Source organism: Muntiacus reevesi, chromosome 4, assembly GCF_963930625.1.
Source record: "Muntiacus reevesi chromosome 4, mMunRee1.1, whole genome shotgun sequence".
Classification (NCBI taxonomy): domain Eukaryota; kingdom Metazoa; phylum Chordata; class Mammalia; order Artiodactyla; family Cervidae; genus Muntiacus; species Muntiacus reevesi.
The window spans coordinates 107,355,418-107,369,550 of record NC_089252.1 but is presented as its reverse complement, the minus strand read 5'-3'; the positions used below and the strand labels follow the sequence as shown (position 1 = coordinate 107,369,550).

The 14,133-nt window shown below is 44.0% G+C and overlaps 1 protein-coding gene across 2 annotated transcripts in view; it reads right to left on the bottom strand.

The window, feature by feature from the left end:
• Positions 1-18: 18 nt before the first annotated feature.
• The window catches only part of DCAF1 (DDB1 and CUL4 associated factor 1), a 92,113-nt gene continuing 77,998 nt past the window's right edge, over positions 19-14,133 (bottom strand). For both annotated transcript variants that reach the window (XM_065933594.1, XM_065933595.1), the window contains 2 exons: positions 5,500-5,752; positions 19-1,000 (listed from right to left, as the gene is read on the bottom strand). In XM_065933594.1, coding sequence (XP_065789666.1) covers positions 942-1,000; positions 5,500-5,752 — 312 coding nt within the window. In that variant the 3' untranslated portion in view covers positions 19-941. The remainder of the gene's footprint in view (positions 1,001-5,499; positions 5,753-14,133) is intronic.

Sequence of the window (14,133 nt, the reverse complement as noted above, 5' to 3'; positions counted from 1 at the left end):
GAACAGGGAAAGGCCATAAACAAGCAAAGACAGACTTGTAGTTTTATTTTGTATTTTTTTTTAAAATAAATACACTTTACATTAAAGAAAAAAGGCCTTTGATTTGTAATTTCCACATTGGGGAGAAAAGGAAGAAAAAAAGATTTTTGAAAAACTGAATCACAAAGAAAAATAGAGGGAGTGAACTTATATCGAAGTTCCCTCAACTCCATAAAACCAATATCCACAATGACCTTGCTGCCCCCAAGCCGTGAAGGTGGGTGAACCTAGGCATTTACTCAGCAAACAAGCAGCGCCTCCTCCCCACCTCTGGCACAAAGGAAAACAAATTAACCTGACGGCATATGAGGCAACAAAACAGGTTAAAAAATCATATATTATATTTATAATAAAATATTCTTAATCCTTATCAATTTAAGAAACCACGATTTTCCTTTTCATTTAAATATGTGTGTAAAAATGCCTCTATATTGTTCTTTAGACATCATTTTCTTTCGTAGAAAATGAAGTGCAGGGACAAGAGATCTGGTGGATATAAGTTCATACCCTCAGTTATAAATGCCTTTTTTTTTTTCTTTTTAAAGTTTTATAAAAAACTATTTCTTGTTCTTTAAGTAAAGAACATTATACAAAGAAAATATATTGTGAAATAACCCCAGAGACATGTTTGTTTTTTTTTTTCCCTTGAGGAAAGATATGTCCATCCTAGGAGAAGGGGAAAGCAGAATAGGGCCTAACCCCTGTTGTCTTTTTGTGGTTGTTATTGTTCTTAGAAGGACTCTCAGATTCCAGTGAGACTCTAAACCATAACTCTCTGAATGCAGGGCCAGGGCATGCAGTTCCTTAATAGAGCCCTGGGAGAGAGGGAAGGGAAGATGTTCTGAATTAATCTGACTCAGTTTCTCTCCTGCCAAGAATCTCTTCCACGTCGTGCTGACTCCTCACTCATTTAGAGATAAGATGATGTCATCTTCCAAATCGGAGTTGTCAGAGCTGTCGGCTGAAAGGTAAGGAGAGGAGAGACTAGATTACATACCAGGCTTCCAGGAAGAAAGCACCTGCATACACATTTATGCCTGAGCAAGGTTCATTACCAGGTTCCAGAAAGAAGAAAACACTCCAATTAACTCCTTGGAGCTGGCTCTGGAGACTGTACTATTTTGGCAGTGGTGGTTACCCCTGGGGTCTCTTGCTTCCCTTTCAAAAGACTTGGCTCTGTGGTGCCATCTTGCTTCCTAGAGGTTCCTCCTGCCTGAAATTCAAGCCCTAAAGGGACAGGCAAGCCCCCTCTGAGGCTCTTGCCCTTGGTGCTTCAAGTGGCTGCAAAGGGGTGGGGCTGAAAGGGGGGGGCGGTGAGTGAGCCCAGGGGTCCTTTGGCCTCTGGAGTCCCTGGGCACAGGCTGCCAGGCCCCCAGGACCCCTACAAAGGCAGGCTGATCCCAGTCAAAGATGACATTTCTATTCAACTTCTCGGCCACTCTGTTCTCAGAAGACTTCATAAAGACACAGGTAGGCAACCTAGGATTCATTCCTCTGGAATTTCTAAATAGAATCTGCAGGGAATGTATTTCTAAAAAGATACAGGCCAGAGTGAGCAGCAATAGCAGAGAAGGGGTACCTAGAAGCTAGACCAGCAGGGAGTAGGTGTGACACCTGAAAGGTGGCACTGTGTCTCTGGCCTTCTGCCTGACCATCTGCCCACCAGCCAGTGAACAGACCACTCGAACACCTCCGGAAGGATCGAGGAAGAGGTGAAAGTAGGTGGTGACAGAGAGAACCCTGAAAACGACATGGATACACTGTGTAACAGTACCTAGCTCTAGTATTTACTGAGTGAAGGTAAGGAAAAGGTCTTCGTGCCCAGTGTGACTGCTCACAGCTCAGGAAGCTGTGGGACAGTTTTAACAAGGTTTTCAGGGGAGTAGGCCAACAGGTCCTGACAGCCCTGCAAATGCCCACAGGCCCTGGGGTTCCCACGAGGAGAGGGACAGCCACGATTCCAAAGAGTTCCTCGCTGGCCCTTTGCCAGGTACCTTACTCCTCTGGGGGACAGTTGAGGGAGAAGGGCATGTCCCCAAACCTTCACTCACTACAGTCTCCTTTAGGAAGACAACTGAACTGGATAAAGTGAAACGGAGAAAGTGTGGCTGTGATAAAATGAAATCCTGAAGGTAAGCAAAGTAATGGCTGGAAAAACCAGTGTTCCGGGGTCTGACTGGGCACAAGACGGCCTGACCTCACGGGTGAGGAGCGGGGAAGGCGGGCTAGAGACCAGCCTGCTATCGGGCACGGCTAAACTACAACTGCGCCTCTGCAGCTTCCTTGCTGAAACAGCTCCAGGAGGAGGTGTCAGCAGGGGAGGGGGTGCCCAAGGACAGCACCGTGTCCTGGGCCCACGGCAGACCTGGGGAGAGCCCCCCTGTGTATGTGTGATCTGTGAACCCACAATGCCAGACCCACCTGCCTGAAGCCATCTTAAGCATCAGCTGCAGAGCTATTAAGAATCTAAACTCATTACTGACCAGGAGATTTTTGCAGAAACTTGACGCCTGTAGCTGGCGATTTTTGGTTTGGCTGTCCAAAAATGATTTCCATTATTTCACTAACACCTTGCAGGTTATTATATTTCAGTAGTTACACCTGTGTGTGTGTGTGACCTGCTCAGTCATGTCTGACTCTCCAACTCCACGGACTGTAGCCCACCAGGTTCCTCTGTCCATGGCGTTTTCCAGGCAAGAATATTGAAGTGGGTTGCCATTCCCTTCAGGACCTTCCTCACTCAGGGATCCCACATTACAGGGAGATTCTTAACCGTCTCGAGCCACCGGGGAAGCACACCTGTAAATCTTCTCCATCCCATGAGTGTCATTTTCACCTTCTCTATCAGAGTCAAATCACTATGGATTTTTGTCTTTGTTGGTCTAATATCCATGCTGTCTGAATCGAAACTGTATTCTGAAGAACTATCAGGACACACTAATATATATGTCACTTGAACAATCAGAGAAACTATCTGCATACAATTCACCCAAAAATGCAGTGTCATTTTTGAAAATTTTAACAGTAATAAATATGCATTTATAATATACAAGGCTGGGGGGAAAAAACCTAATGGAGCAAAATGTGAATGATAATAATCCTAAATTTTATGATGAACCCTTGATCATTTTTTTTTTAAGTGTGGAGCATTTTAAAAGTCTTTATTGAATTTATTACAATATTGTTTCTGTTTATAATTTGGTTATTTGGCTAACAAGGCATGTGGGGTCTTAGCTTCCTGACCTGGGACTGAACTCACACCCCTGCATTGGAAGTATGGAGCCTTACCTCTGGATCACCAGGGAAGCCCCATCCCTTAATTTTAAAATCTAGCAACTACGGATGTTGATGTTAATTGTATCCCTCTCTAGAAACATATTTATATGTCTCCGGTCAATAATGTGTCACATGTAAGGACTAAGTGTAGCTGGATGAGGAGAACACAAACTTCTTTAAGCAAATGACTCTCAGGTACAAGGTCTTACAGCCTTCAGGGGTCTGGCACCGATTTCCCCCCTTCATGGTCAGGTAAGGGATTTTCTTTGTCTGTCTTTCTCAGCCTTTTCTCATCCTCCAGAACAGAAAGAGTAGAGTACACACTTTGCACAAGCCATCGCGATGTCAGCACAATTCTAGAGCCCAGCTTGTCATCTGTGATGGCATTTTCACGTTACAGATACTCCCACCATGTTAAAGTAACATTCTCTGATCGACTCAGGGTTTCCCAGATTACCTCTTGGACTTGAAAGAAGGAATTTCCTAGAATAAACAGTAAAGGCTAAAAGAAGCAGTAATTTTACAGACCAAGTAAAAATGTATATTAACTGAAAATGGAAAGATTAGTGATAATCTTAGGTCAGTCAGGGGTACCAGCTGTTCCCCTGACCCACCTAATTTTAACTGAAGGGAAACAAATCTGTGCCCATGTGTCACAGGTAACAAAAATGTTCAGTAAAACTTTCCTTTTTATTCCCATCAATATTGTCATTTTTCCCTTGCTCCTTAGTCCGTCTTACCATCGCTAGGGAAGAGAAGTCCTCCTCAACTGAATCACCTCAACCTCCAAGTACGAAAAAGTGTAAGTGGCAAACAGCAGATGGACAGATACATACAAGGCACACCTTCCCAACCCCATAAAGCGTCCTCAAAATACAACTTGGCCAAGAGGACTTAATGTAAGAAAGTCAGTCTCCTTTCAGTCAGCTGCCTTCAATCCTAAGAACTTGATGTGTAAGATCCCAAAGAAAACAGATTCAGGTCACTGTGAAATAGGAGAATCACTCAGACACACAAAAACACACACACCCCTCACACCTACATACATAATGCCTTTCACCCCCAGCACCAAACACCAATGACTATAAAGACCAAACATCTACTATGAAGAGGACTGCATTTGTTGGGTTTAGACCAGCACGGTTAAATTGTCTGTGATGATGCAGATGTTCTGTATCTGTGCTATACGATACTGTAACGAGCACTTGGAATGTAGATGTGGAAATGAGGGACTGGACATCTTAATGGCCTAGGTGGTTACTGGCTACCTGGTACCTACCATGGCTGTGAGAATGCTGCCAGCGTGCTATGTGAACAGGGGCTGGATGTCACAGGTTACGCCCAGTCAGGCACTAGGAAGAACCAGGACCACAGCAAGCACGAGTGTGTTCTTAAAACACGGGTGTAGCTGCAGACCCCTGGGACTAGTAGCTGGTTTACTCAGGGCCCATTAGTATACTCGAGGGGACAATCTGACTTCAGAGACATATTCTAAGCAGGAAGGACAAGCAAAACTGGAGCCTGTTCTGTAAAATGTAGAATGAGAAAGAGGGGCGGGGGGAGGAGGAATGAAACAAGCCAAAAAGAACATTTGTCCCCCAGCCTTTAGGAGGGAGTAGGCAAAAGCAGAAAGTAGGCATTCCAACCCGCAGGACGGCTTTTATTTCCCACAGCTTTGGGAAGGAGGAGGTACAGCTCCCTATGAGCAGCTGCAATTGACAACCCAGCTCTAACCTCTCGGGAGAACTGCACTTTCAGCCTTCCAGGCTAAGGCTAATCCTCTGAATCAGGTCAACAAACTCCAGCTTGTGGGCCAAACCAAGCCCATCAGCTACTTACTAGAACAGAGGCACATGGTTCATTTACACCTTGTCTCTGGCTGCGCTCACACTGCAAAGGCAGAGATGAGTAGAGAACAGAGAACGGCCCACAAAACCCAAATGATTTACTGTCCAGACTTTACAGAAAGTACTGACCCTTGTTTAAACGAGGTAAGAGACCTCTGGTGACAGACAGCAAGACAGGGACACAGTGGAACAGAGACATGAGACTACTCTTCCGCAAGGGCCTGGGCGCTGACTCGTTCCGGGCGCAGAACCCTGGCGCGGCTGCCCTCGGGGCTGGGTGGGCACAGGAAAGGGCCCTTCCCCGGCTGCCCAGGCGCACAGCGAGCCCCAGACTTACTGTCCCCCAGGATCAGTTCCACTTCCTCGTCTGCATCGGAGTCTTCGTCCTCCGCGTCTTCCCCCTCCTCCAGGAGGTTGGCCAGCTCCTCGTCGGAGGGCGAGAAGTCGTTGTCCCCGTCCTCCCCCGCGTTCTCGTTGTTGTCGTCCTCCTCGAGCTCGGCCTCCAGCAGCTGGTCCGTGTCCAGCTCGTCCAGATCGTCAGTGTCGTCGTCGTCCTCGTCGTCGTCTTCTTCCTCCTGCTCTTCCTCTTCCTGGTAAGAAAGCATGAGTCCATTAGCCGAGACACCAAGACCCAGTCCACCTCGGCCACACAGGGAGTCTCTCCCCAGCTTCCCGAAGGACAGCAGTGGGAGCAAGCAGTAGAGAGCGCGGTGATCCAGGTTTTAGCACAGACTTGACTCGTCAGTGAAGGCTGAGACAGGCGCACACAGGTCCCCCAAGATACGAAGGACTGCTGGCCACCCTCAAAGGCAGTGCTCGTCACACAGCCCTTCCCCAAGGAAACGGATAACACACTTCACAGAGGTCTCTGCCATCAATATTCTATGTTTCTAACTAATAATAAACCCAAAGAGGCTCTTCTCTCTCTCTCGCATCAACCAAACCAAATGAAATCAGTTGAGGTACTGGAATAAAAGCTTCTACCTGGAATCTAAAAAGCAGTGCTTTAATAAAACAAGACAAACACAGCTGAGTCATTGGCTCCTAAGCCCTTTCAGTCCTTGTCCTCAATCTTATAATCACGGGCAAACCTCTGACACCGCTATCACAAGCATCCCATGATCTGAATATCCAACAAAATAGACTTTACCATGTATATAACCCTAAGATACAGTATTTTCTGTTAAGCCACACACTACCCCCCAGTATGCAAGAGAAACTGTCCATACTTCATTCTTAAGAGCTCTTCCCAAAGGTAAGAAGATACCAGAAAACCAATGAAATGCTTGGGTCTGGGAACCCTGGGCTCTGGAAATGATACACTCTAGCATCTGCTGCATTTCAGTTTTGCACCAAAATCCAAACTCTTTCCCTTCAACCAAGAGAGGACACAAAGACACCTCTGCTGTCCGAGGGATGGCAGCTGTTCCCAACATTCAATCACTAATCCTGCTGCTCGAACATCAACTGTGAGCATTGCCAGCAGCAACAGGATTCTAATTCCTGCAGTAATAAGATACAAGATTCACTGAACCAGAGCCTAATGAAAGTCACAACAGAACAAGCCATACACAGCAGAAAAAATATTTTTAAAACATGTTTGAAAGTGCTGCTTCATGCCAATCACTTAAAAACCAAGTACACAGCTTATCCCGCCAGTGGTGCTCACCAGCTGTCACGTGAGCCAGGCTCACATTCGGCACCGCAGCCCCGCTCGGTGGCCCTCTGATAACCCGAGCCACCACTGAGAGGCTCTTTGATTCACTGTTTGGCCACTGATGGAGACTTTTCAACAATTTCTGGCCGCTACACTGAAAAACTTTAAATACCCAGTATTCCTGGTGCCTGTACAAACACGGTCCATACTGGAGTGAGTGAGTGAGTGATTGAGTGTGTGTGTGTGTGTGTGTGTGTGTGTGTGTGTGCGCGCGCGCGCGCGCGTGCATGCAAGCGTGCTGGAGTGTGTGTGTGTGTGTGGGGTGCCTGTACAAACACGTTCCATACTTGAGTGAGTGAGTGAGTGAGTGAGTGAGTGTGTGTGTGTGTGTGTGTGTGTGTGTGTAGAACCCAGGACAACCTGCAACCCTTGCTGAACAGCCTCGCCACACGTGTGTGTGTGTGTGTGTGTGTGTGTGTGTGTGTGTGTGTGTGTAGAACCCAGGACAACCTGCAACCCTTGCTGAACAGCCTCGCCACACGTCACCTACACATGAACAGCTACTTAGCATTTATTCACTGTATATGAACTGACAGTGCTTGGAGGCAGTAAAAATAAACTGACACACGGACAAGCTTCTGGCCCCAAGTACATCAGCTCATACAAATAACTGCGAAAGGAGAGAAGGGTCAAAATTCAGGGAACTAATTCAAAGTGTTCACCAGATTACAAACTCTCGCCCCGCTTTTTCCAGGCATGTTTTCAGGGCCCTGGCCAAAATTAGTTATAATTCATCAATAAAGTACCACAGTTAAAAACAGTACATTAAAAAAAGAGTATCCAGGGCCCTGTTTCTTAGGCTCTGGAATAGAAGATATGTATGTTATTCCACATACAGATAGTACTATTTCTGATTCACAAGTGGCTATGTAGTGAATGATACACACACTCATCCCCTGTATTCAGAGTACATGACAGGTAAAGACGCCCAGGCTTTGGGATCCAACAAGCATGAGTTAGAATCCTGGCTTTGCCAATTATGTGTTGTATGAACTTGGGCAATTTATATAAACTTTAAGCGTCTCAGGATGGCATAACTTTTAAAGGCCCACAGTTGAGTAAATAAAAGGGTAAATTGTTCACACAGGCATCTGTTATCCAGCAAGGAATATCAATCTTCATTTCTAAAAACATCAAAGCTCAGCTGATCCAGGAGAACTAAGAAAAAACTCAAAAATCAAGAGCAATTCTAGAAAATAGGTCAACCAGTCTATTCACCATTCCAGATTCTTCCAGGAGCCTACAAACCCAACCTTTATCTTGTAGCAGAATAATTTATATTTCTTCATCCCAGAAGGCCATGACGACAGATGTGACCATAACAGGAAAAGGGAAATGAACGGGAAGGAGAGATCTACCTGAACCTCCAAACACATCACTTAGTCATTTATACTCTGGATTTAATGGCCAATGCTTTAACATGTATTTTGTTACACGTAGATATGACCATAAGCTCACTTTCTAACTTTTAAATCTGAAACCTGAAGTATGAAACAGAAGCTCAGAAGATCTATCCAGAATGCTGTGGTAAAATCTAATCCTGTGGTTGAACCCAAAAGAGAGTTGAGGAAGCAATTTTAAGAGCATTCTTGCAGGTTTCAGTACCTGCTTTGTAAAATGAGGCCCTCACCTTCCTATCTACAGAACAAAGCTTCCACTAATTGAGTGGTCAAAAAAGTGATCCAAAAATTATTACTTAAAGAAACAATCTTGCTAGAATCCTGACTCAACTCCAGCCACATTTAGATCAAGGAGTATTGTTTTAATTCCCTAAGACCGCTCTTTCAGGGCTCAGAAACACAAATTCAGGGCCAGGCTGTTTTAAACTAATACATTGTACAGAAAGAATTTCAAAGCTCTTTCCTTCTGGGTTCCATCTTAAGCCAATTTCATGGTTACCCAAAAGCCCCAAACCTGCAGATAAACCAGCCCACTCCCCTCCTGTTCAGGGAGCGGATCAGCTGGTGTGCACTCCCTCAGTGTCCCCTCCTCCAGCCAAGCATGGCTGTTTCCTGACTCAACCCTAGTGTGAGAAAGAAGCCAGTCTCCCTTCCTGTTCCTGACCTCAGTCCAGCCCAGGTCCTTATTGACACACTGCACCTTTCTCATGCCCACTCCACTCACAACCACTCTCACATTTGTCTGCACTAGCTTCTCATCTCTGAAGAGATTCAGCTTCCCCAAAGCTAAACTTATCAATCCACACAGGCTTCAAACTCTTTCCACCTACAGACTTTTTAAAAAGGTAACCTGAACCCTCCCTCCTGGCCTCCAGGTCCTCAACTTGCTCACTCATCTATTCCTTCAGTCTTCCACTCCTCTAACACTTGACAGTCGGCTTCTGCCCACAGCACTCCACAGGAAATGGTATGTGCCCTGGAGCCAGGCTGCCTCGAAGAATCCAAACTACTGGCACTGTGTTTGACTGTGGGCAATCAACTTAGCCACACAGGGTTGTTGTTAGAATTTAATGGGGGGAGGAGAGGATATATGTATATAACCTCCTTGGAAAGTGCCTGGCATATACTAAGTGGTTGGTAAGCCTGCTGCTATTGTAACCAGAATCTTCCTAAAGGAACATGAAGGCCTGAACAGCCAACCACAGGGCTTCTCTACAGTGACCGACGCTGACCAGTACTGGCCTCTGCACTGGGCTGACAATCTTGACCTCATCCTGACTAAACTTCCTAGGCATAAAGGTTCCTACAACTTAAAATTTACTTCTGCCTTCATATTCCCTTTAAGGCATAAATCCTGAAACTCCCATTAGATAGCTCTACCCATCTGTACCAGAGAAACTTACTTCTGAAACTGAGCTCCAAGCACCTTCTAAACCTAGCACCCTTTCCACACCTCTCCCAGTGACCGATGAAGTCTCAAACAGCGGCCCCTGTCCCCCCTTGGACAGCTCAACACCCAGTTACCTTCCGCCACCTACAGACAGGGGCGCCCAGCACCCCTCTCGCTGCACTCACCTACTGCATCCTCCCCGCTCCTGTCTACCTGCAGTCTCTAAATCTCTGTGGTCTTATCCCTTCCCAGATTAAAAAACCCAGGAGAGCTCCATAATGCTGCCCAGACTGCAGAATTACAACAGAAGCAGTGATTGCTAAACAACCATTTAATGCCAACTTCTCTAAATAAATCTTAGTTTCTTGTTACAGGACATGATTTAATTACACTAGTGGTTCCTACTCATGTATGGCCATCAGAATGTGTATTTTGGAGAACATGCGTAAACTCCACCCAGCGTCCAGGCTGACAGAACCAATCTTTACAAATGAGGCTTCCACAGGAGGGTTTTGGAAAGGTTCCCCAAGAATTGTGGCATGCACCATAAGGAAGAACCACGTAACAAAATGGTTCTAAGTCGGCCGCTGGCTCTGAGTCGCACTTTTCTGTAGTAATATATCCTACTCCTAACGACAGAACCAAAAAGGTGAATACAGGCCTACCTTGTCTTTCTGCGATTATGGTCTGCAGATACTGTGGTTTCTTCGTGTTTTAAAACAAACCTCCGGTTTGAAGCAACCCTGTGTCGAGCAAATCTATCAGCACTGTTTTTCTAACAGCATTCGCTCACTTCATGTCTCATGCCACATTTTGTAATTCTCAGAATTTCAAACTTTTTCATTATTATTATATTGGTTACAGAGATCTGTCATCAGTGATCTTTGATATTACAACTACTATTCACTGAAGGCTCTGATGATGGTTAGCATTTTTTGCCAATAAAATAAATTAAGCTATATACACTGTTCTTTTTAGACACAGTGCAGTGTGAACATAACACTTATCTGCACTGAGAAACCGGAACACCTCATGTAACTGGGATACTTACTGCACCACTGGCTTTAATGCAGGAGTATGGAAGTGAACCCACAATATCTCCACGGTATTCCTCCACTGGGACTACCACCGACTGCCCTCCTCCTCTCAGAGCTGTCTTCCTCTTTAGGCCTTAGTGTGGGTTTTTAATTAGTGCAGCGTTTGTTTCTAGACCATTCAACATTCTTTTTAAATGTCTATTTTTCAAGAGAAATAGCTTTTAGTCTGTACTGCCTTCAAAAATATAACCAATCTCTTAGAAAACCAAATCTCTGGTCCTACGTTAAAAACTGTTTCTGTAAAAACGAGGATTGCTTTTTAAAAAATGCAATTAAAACCTAAGCCTACTGTCCTGACACGTCAACATGTCATAACTGCAAAATTTAAACTTGTTTCTCCTTCTGACACTTGTTCTTGGTGTTAACAATCCTTAAAAGCTATAGATTCACTTCAGGATTATAAAAACACTTGTGTTTTTTTTTTCTCTCCTCACCAGCAGAATCTAATTCGCCTACATTTTAAATTTCTAGGGTGGGCAGGGGGAGCTTTTCAGGAAGCCCTGACCAAGCTTACCACAGGTGTGTATCAGTAAAGACTCTTACCATCCGCTTCTAGGCAGTGGAGAACACACAGGAAGCCAGCACAGTGTGTCCCAGATTCCAACACGGAGTGGAGAAAAGAAAGCATTATTCCCTTGTTTTATTTTGTTAAAGAAATGTAAGATTAACTATAATTAGTTGAAATGTATTGGCTTTTCAAAATCTAGGAACAATGGAACAATGATCAATTCTAATCCTTGGTTTTATAATTTTCCTAAAAGCCAACATCAAAGTTGACAGAATTGATTTTTTTTAAAAAAAAGAACACATGTACCAAATTTGGATAATACGAGTTTTAGCAAGTGACTAGCTTATCTCTGCTTTTATCAAATGTCTGAAGACTGGCAAACTAGTCGCCTCAGGAATCAAATATTTACATGTTTTAATTCAGCAACACAGTGGTACAGTTCACCCTTTGTTAATCTCCAAGCTTATTTAAACATAAAGGCAAAAGACAACCATTTTTATGGTATGTAAATTATATCAATAAAGCTTTTTCAGTATATGTGCTGCCGAAGCGAGCACCAATAAAGTTTTTTCAATCAATAAAAACCATTTGTATGGGCACCTTATGCTAGACCATCTTAGCACGCAGCAGCTGACCAAGCTTCTAAGTTTATTTTGCTAAGGTGAAAAGGCAAATTCAAAGGTGCCAGTCACAGGTGCCTGCACCCCTGAGCCATGTAAGTCATACCTGAAGCATCTGAGAAGACCTAGGAGCAGATATCTGGACTAGGACAAAATTTTGAATAGCAAATGACATATGAAAATGAAGTCTCCAGTTTTAAAATCAGATGAAACAAAGGAAAATGAGTTAAAAAAAAAAATCAGCCTGATACATGTAAGAGGTGATGAGAAATCTGAACACCTTAAGTGTTCCTCTGTGGTGATCTCTTGCTTCCACACCCTGCCACCCAAGATTCGCTTCTCATATATCACTCCACCTCTGCAAGAAGAATGAGGCCAATCCCAGTGACAGCCCCCCAGCATCCACAGTACTTAAAGACTGCTGCCCACTCTTTTGTAAACTGCAAGGACGTGGAAGAGCAGGGAAAATGGTATTGATAAATAACTTCAGATAAACCCAGTTTTGCTGCACATTTACAGTTCAACATGTAAAATCCAGGAAGATTGAGACAAAACTGCTATGTGTAGTGATCTACAGTGATGGGGGAAGTGATGAATGAACAAGAACGTTAGTCTGCAGCCACCTATACCAACAGGTGTAACTAATACACCAACTACAGCTTGACAACACCACCTTCTGTACCTACTCAAGAATAAACTACATCCTGACCCATGGCAGCTAAAGTGGAAAAGAACATGCATTAGGGAAGGTGGTGTCTAAGAAGCAGAAGGCCACAAGAATAAAAGGCCAGTCACTAATAAAACCCGACTCAAAGCAACCACACAACATTTGGAGCATCTAATACCACTTGCAAGCTCTGGTACCAAGAAATACTAGCAACACGTACAAGTTAAATACTGCTGAAGTCAAGAAAACATGAAGATCCATGTCACAAATAAACCCAATAAATTAAATAAAAAAGTTAATTCATGTGAAGATCTCTCCCTTTCACCCAAATCTCATAAATGAAGTTTAAACACTGCAGGACCCTCTCATCCATGACACTAAGGACAGGCATGCAGCATTACCAGAAACCTTTGTGTTACAGGGATTTTCTGGCTGCATTTGGTGAAGTGGTTTAAACTCTGGAGCCTAATCGTCCTTTAAAATAAATTCACCATTTAAGAGCCAGAAGCCTGAAGTTGCCACTCCACCTTAACAAGTAAAAAGTTGAACAAACTAAAAACATCAGTAACTCTTACATTTGATAAAGAAGTGGGGTGAGAGGGCAAACCATTGCCCCTAAAATTGGAGGGACCAACATGCAAATACAGAGAATTACAACTTGCCACAGCACAAACCCAGAAACACAAACTTCCACAGGAAGCAGTGCAAAGGTAGGAAAACCTGAACTACAAATGACCAGTGGCTGAAGAGAGTTCTGAGCAATGAAAGATATTATAGGTTTTACCTCTAGGAGCTTGACCTGGTTCTCAGGGTGAATGTTAAGAGAAAAATTCCCTTGTGCCTCTGGCAGGAGGGAAGGGGAAAAATAACATGAAATACATCAGAATTCTGCTCTTCCTAAGGAGGACTGCCCTCAGGAGAAACTATCTAACCAGAGCCTGATCTGCTGGAGGAAGGCCGTCTGTACTACAGATGTGTGAAGTTCACAGTATAGAGGTAGAGACTCATTAAAAGACTAGTTATAAGACCATAAAATGCGCTCCTTCCTCCACATCTTACCACCACATTACTAAAGGCCAACAACAGTTTTTTTATCCAGCACATCATGTCCAGCTATCAAGAAAGATGATAAGACATACTAAAAGAAAAAGAAAAAAGTTTAAACAGACAATGTAAGTAAGCATCAGAAGCAGACTCAGATATGGGAGGGATTAACAGACCAGGAATTTAAAACTTGTATGGTTAAGAAGTTAAGGGTTCTCTAATGGACAGCATGCAACAGTAGATGGACAACAGAAGCAGAGAATGGAAATTCTAAGAAAGAACCAAAAAGAAATGCTAGCAATCAGAAACACTGACAGAAGTGAAGAATGCCTTTGATGGGCTTTATTAGCGGATGGACACTGCTAAGGAAAGAATCTCGGAGCGTCAAGATATCTCAGTAGACACCACCAAAACTCAGAAGGAAAGAGAACAAAGTGAAAAACACTGAACAGAATATCCAATAACTGTGGGATGACTAGAAAAGCCATAACATACAGGTAATGAGAATTCCAGGAGAAGAAAAAAAGG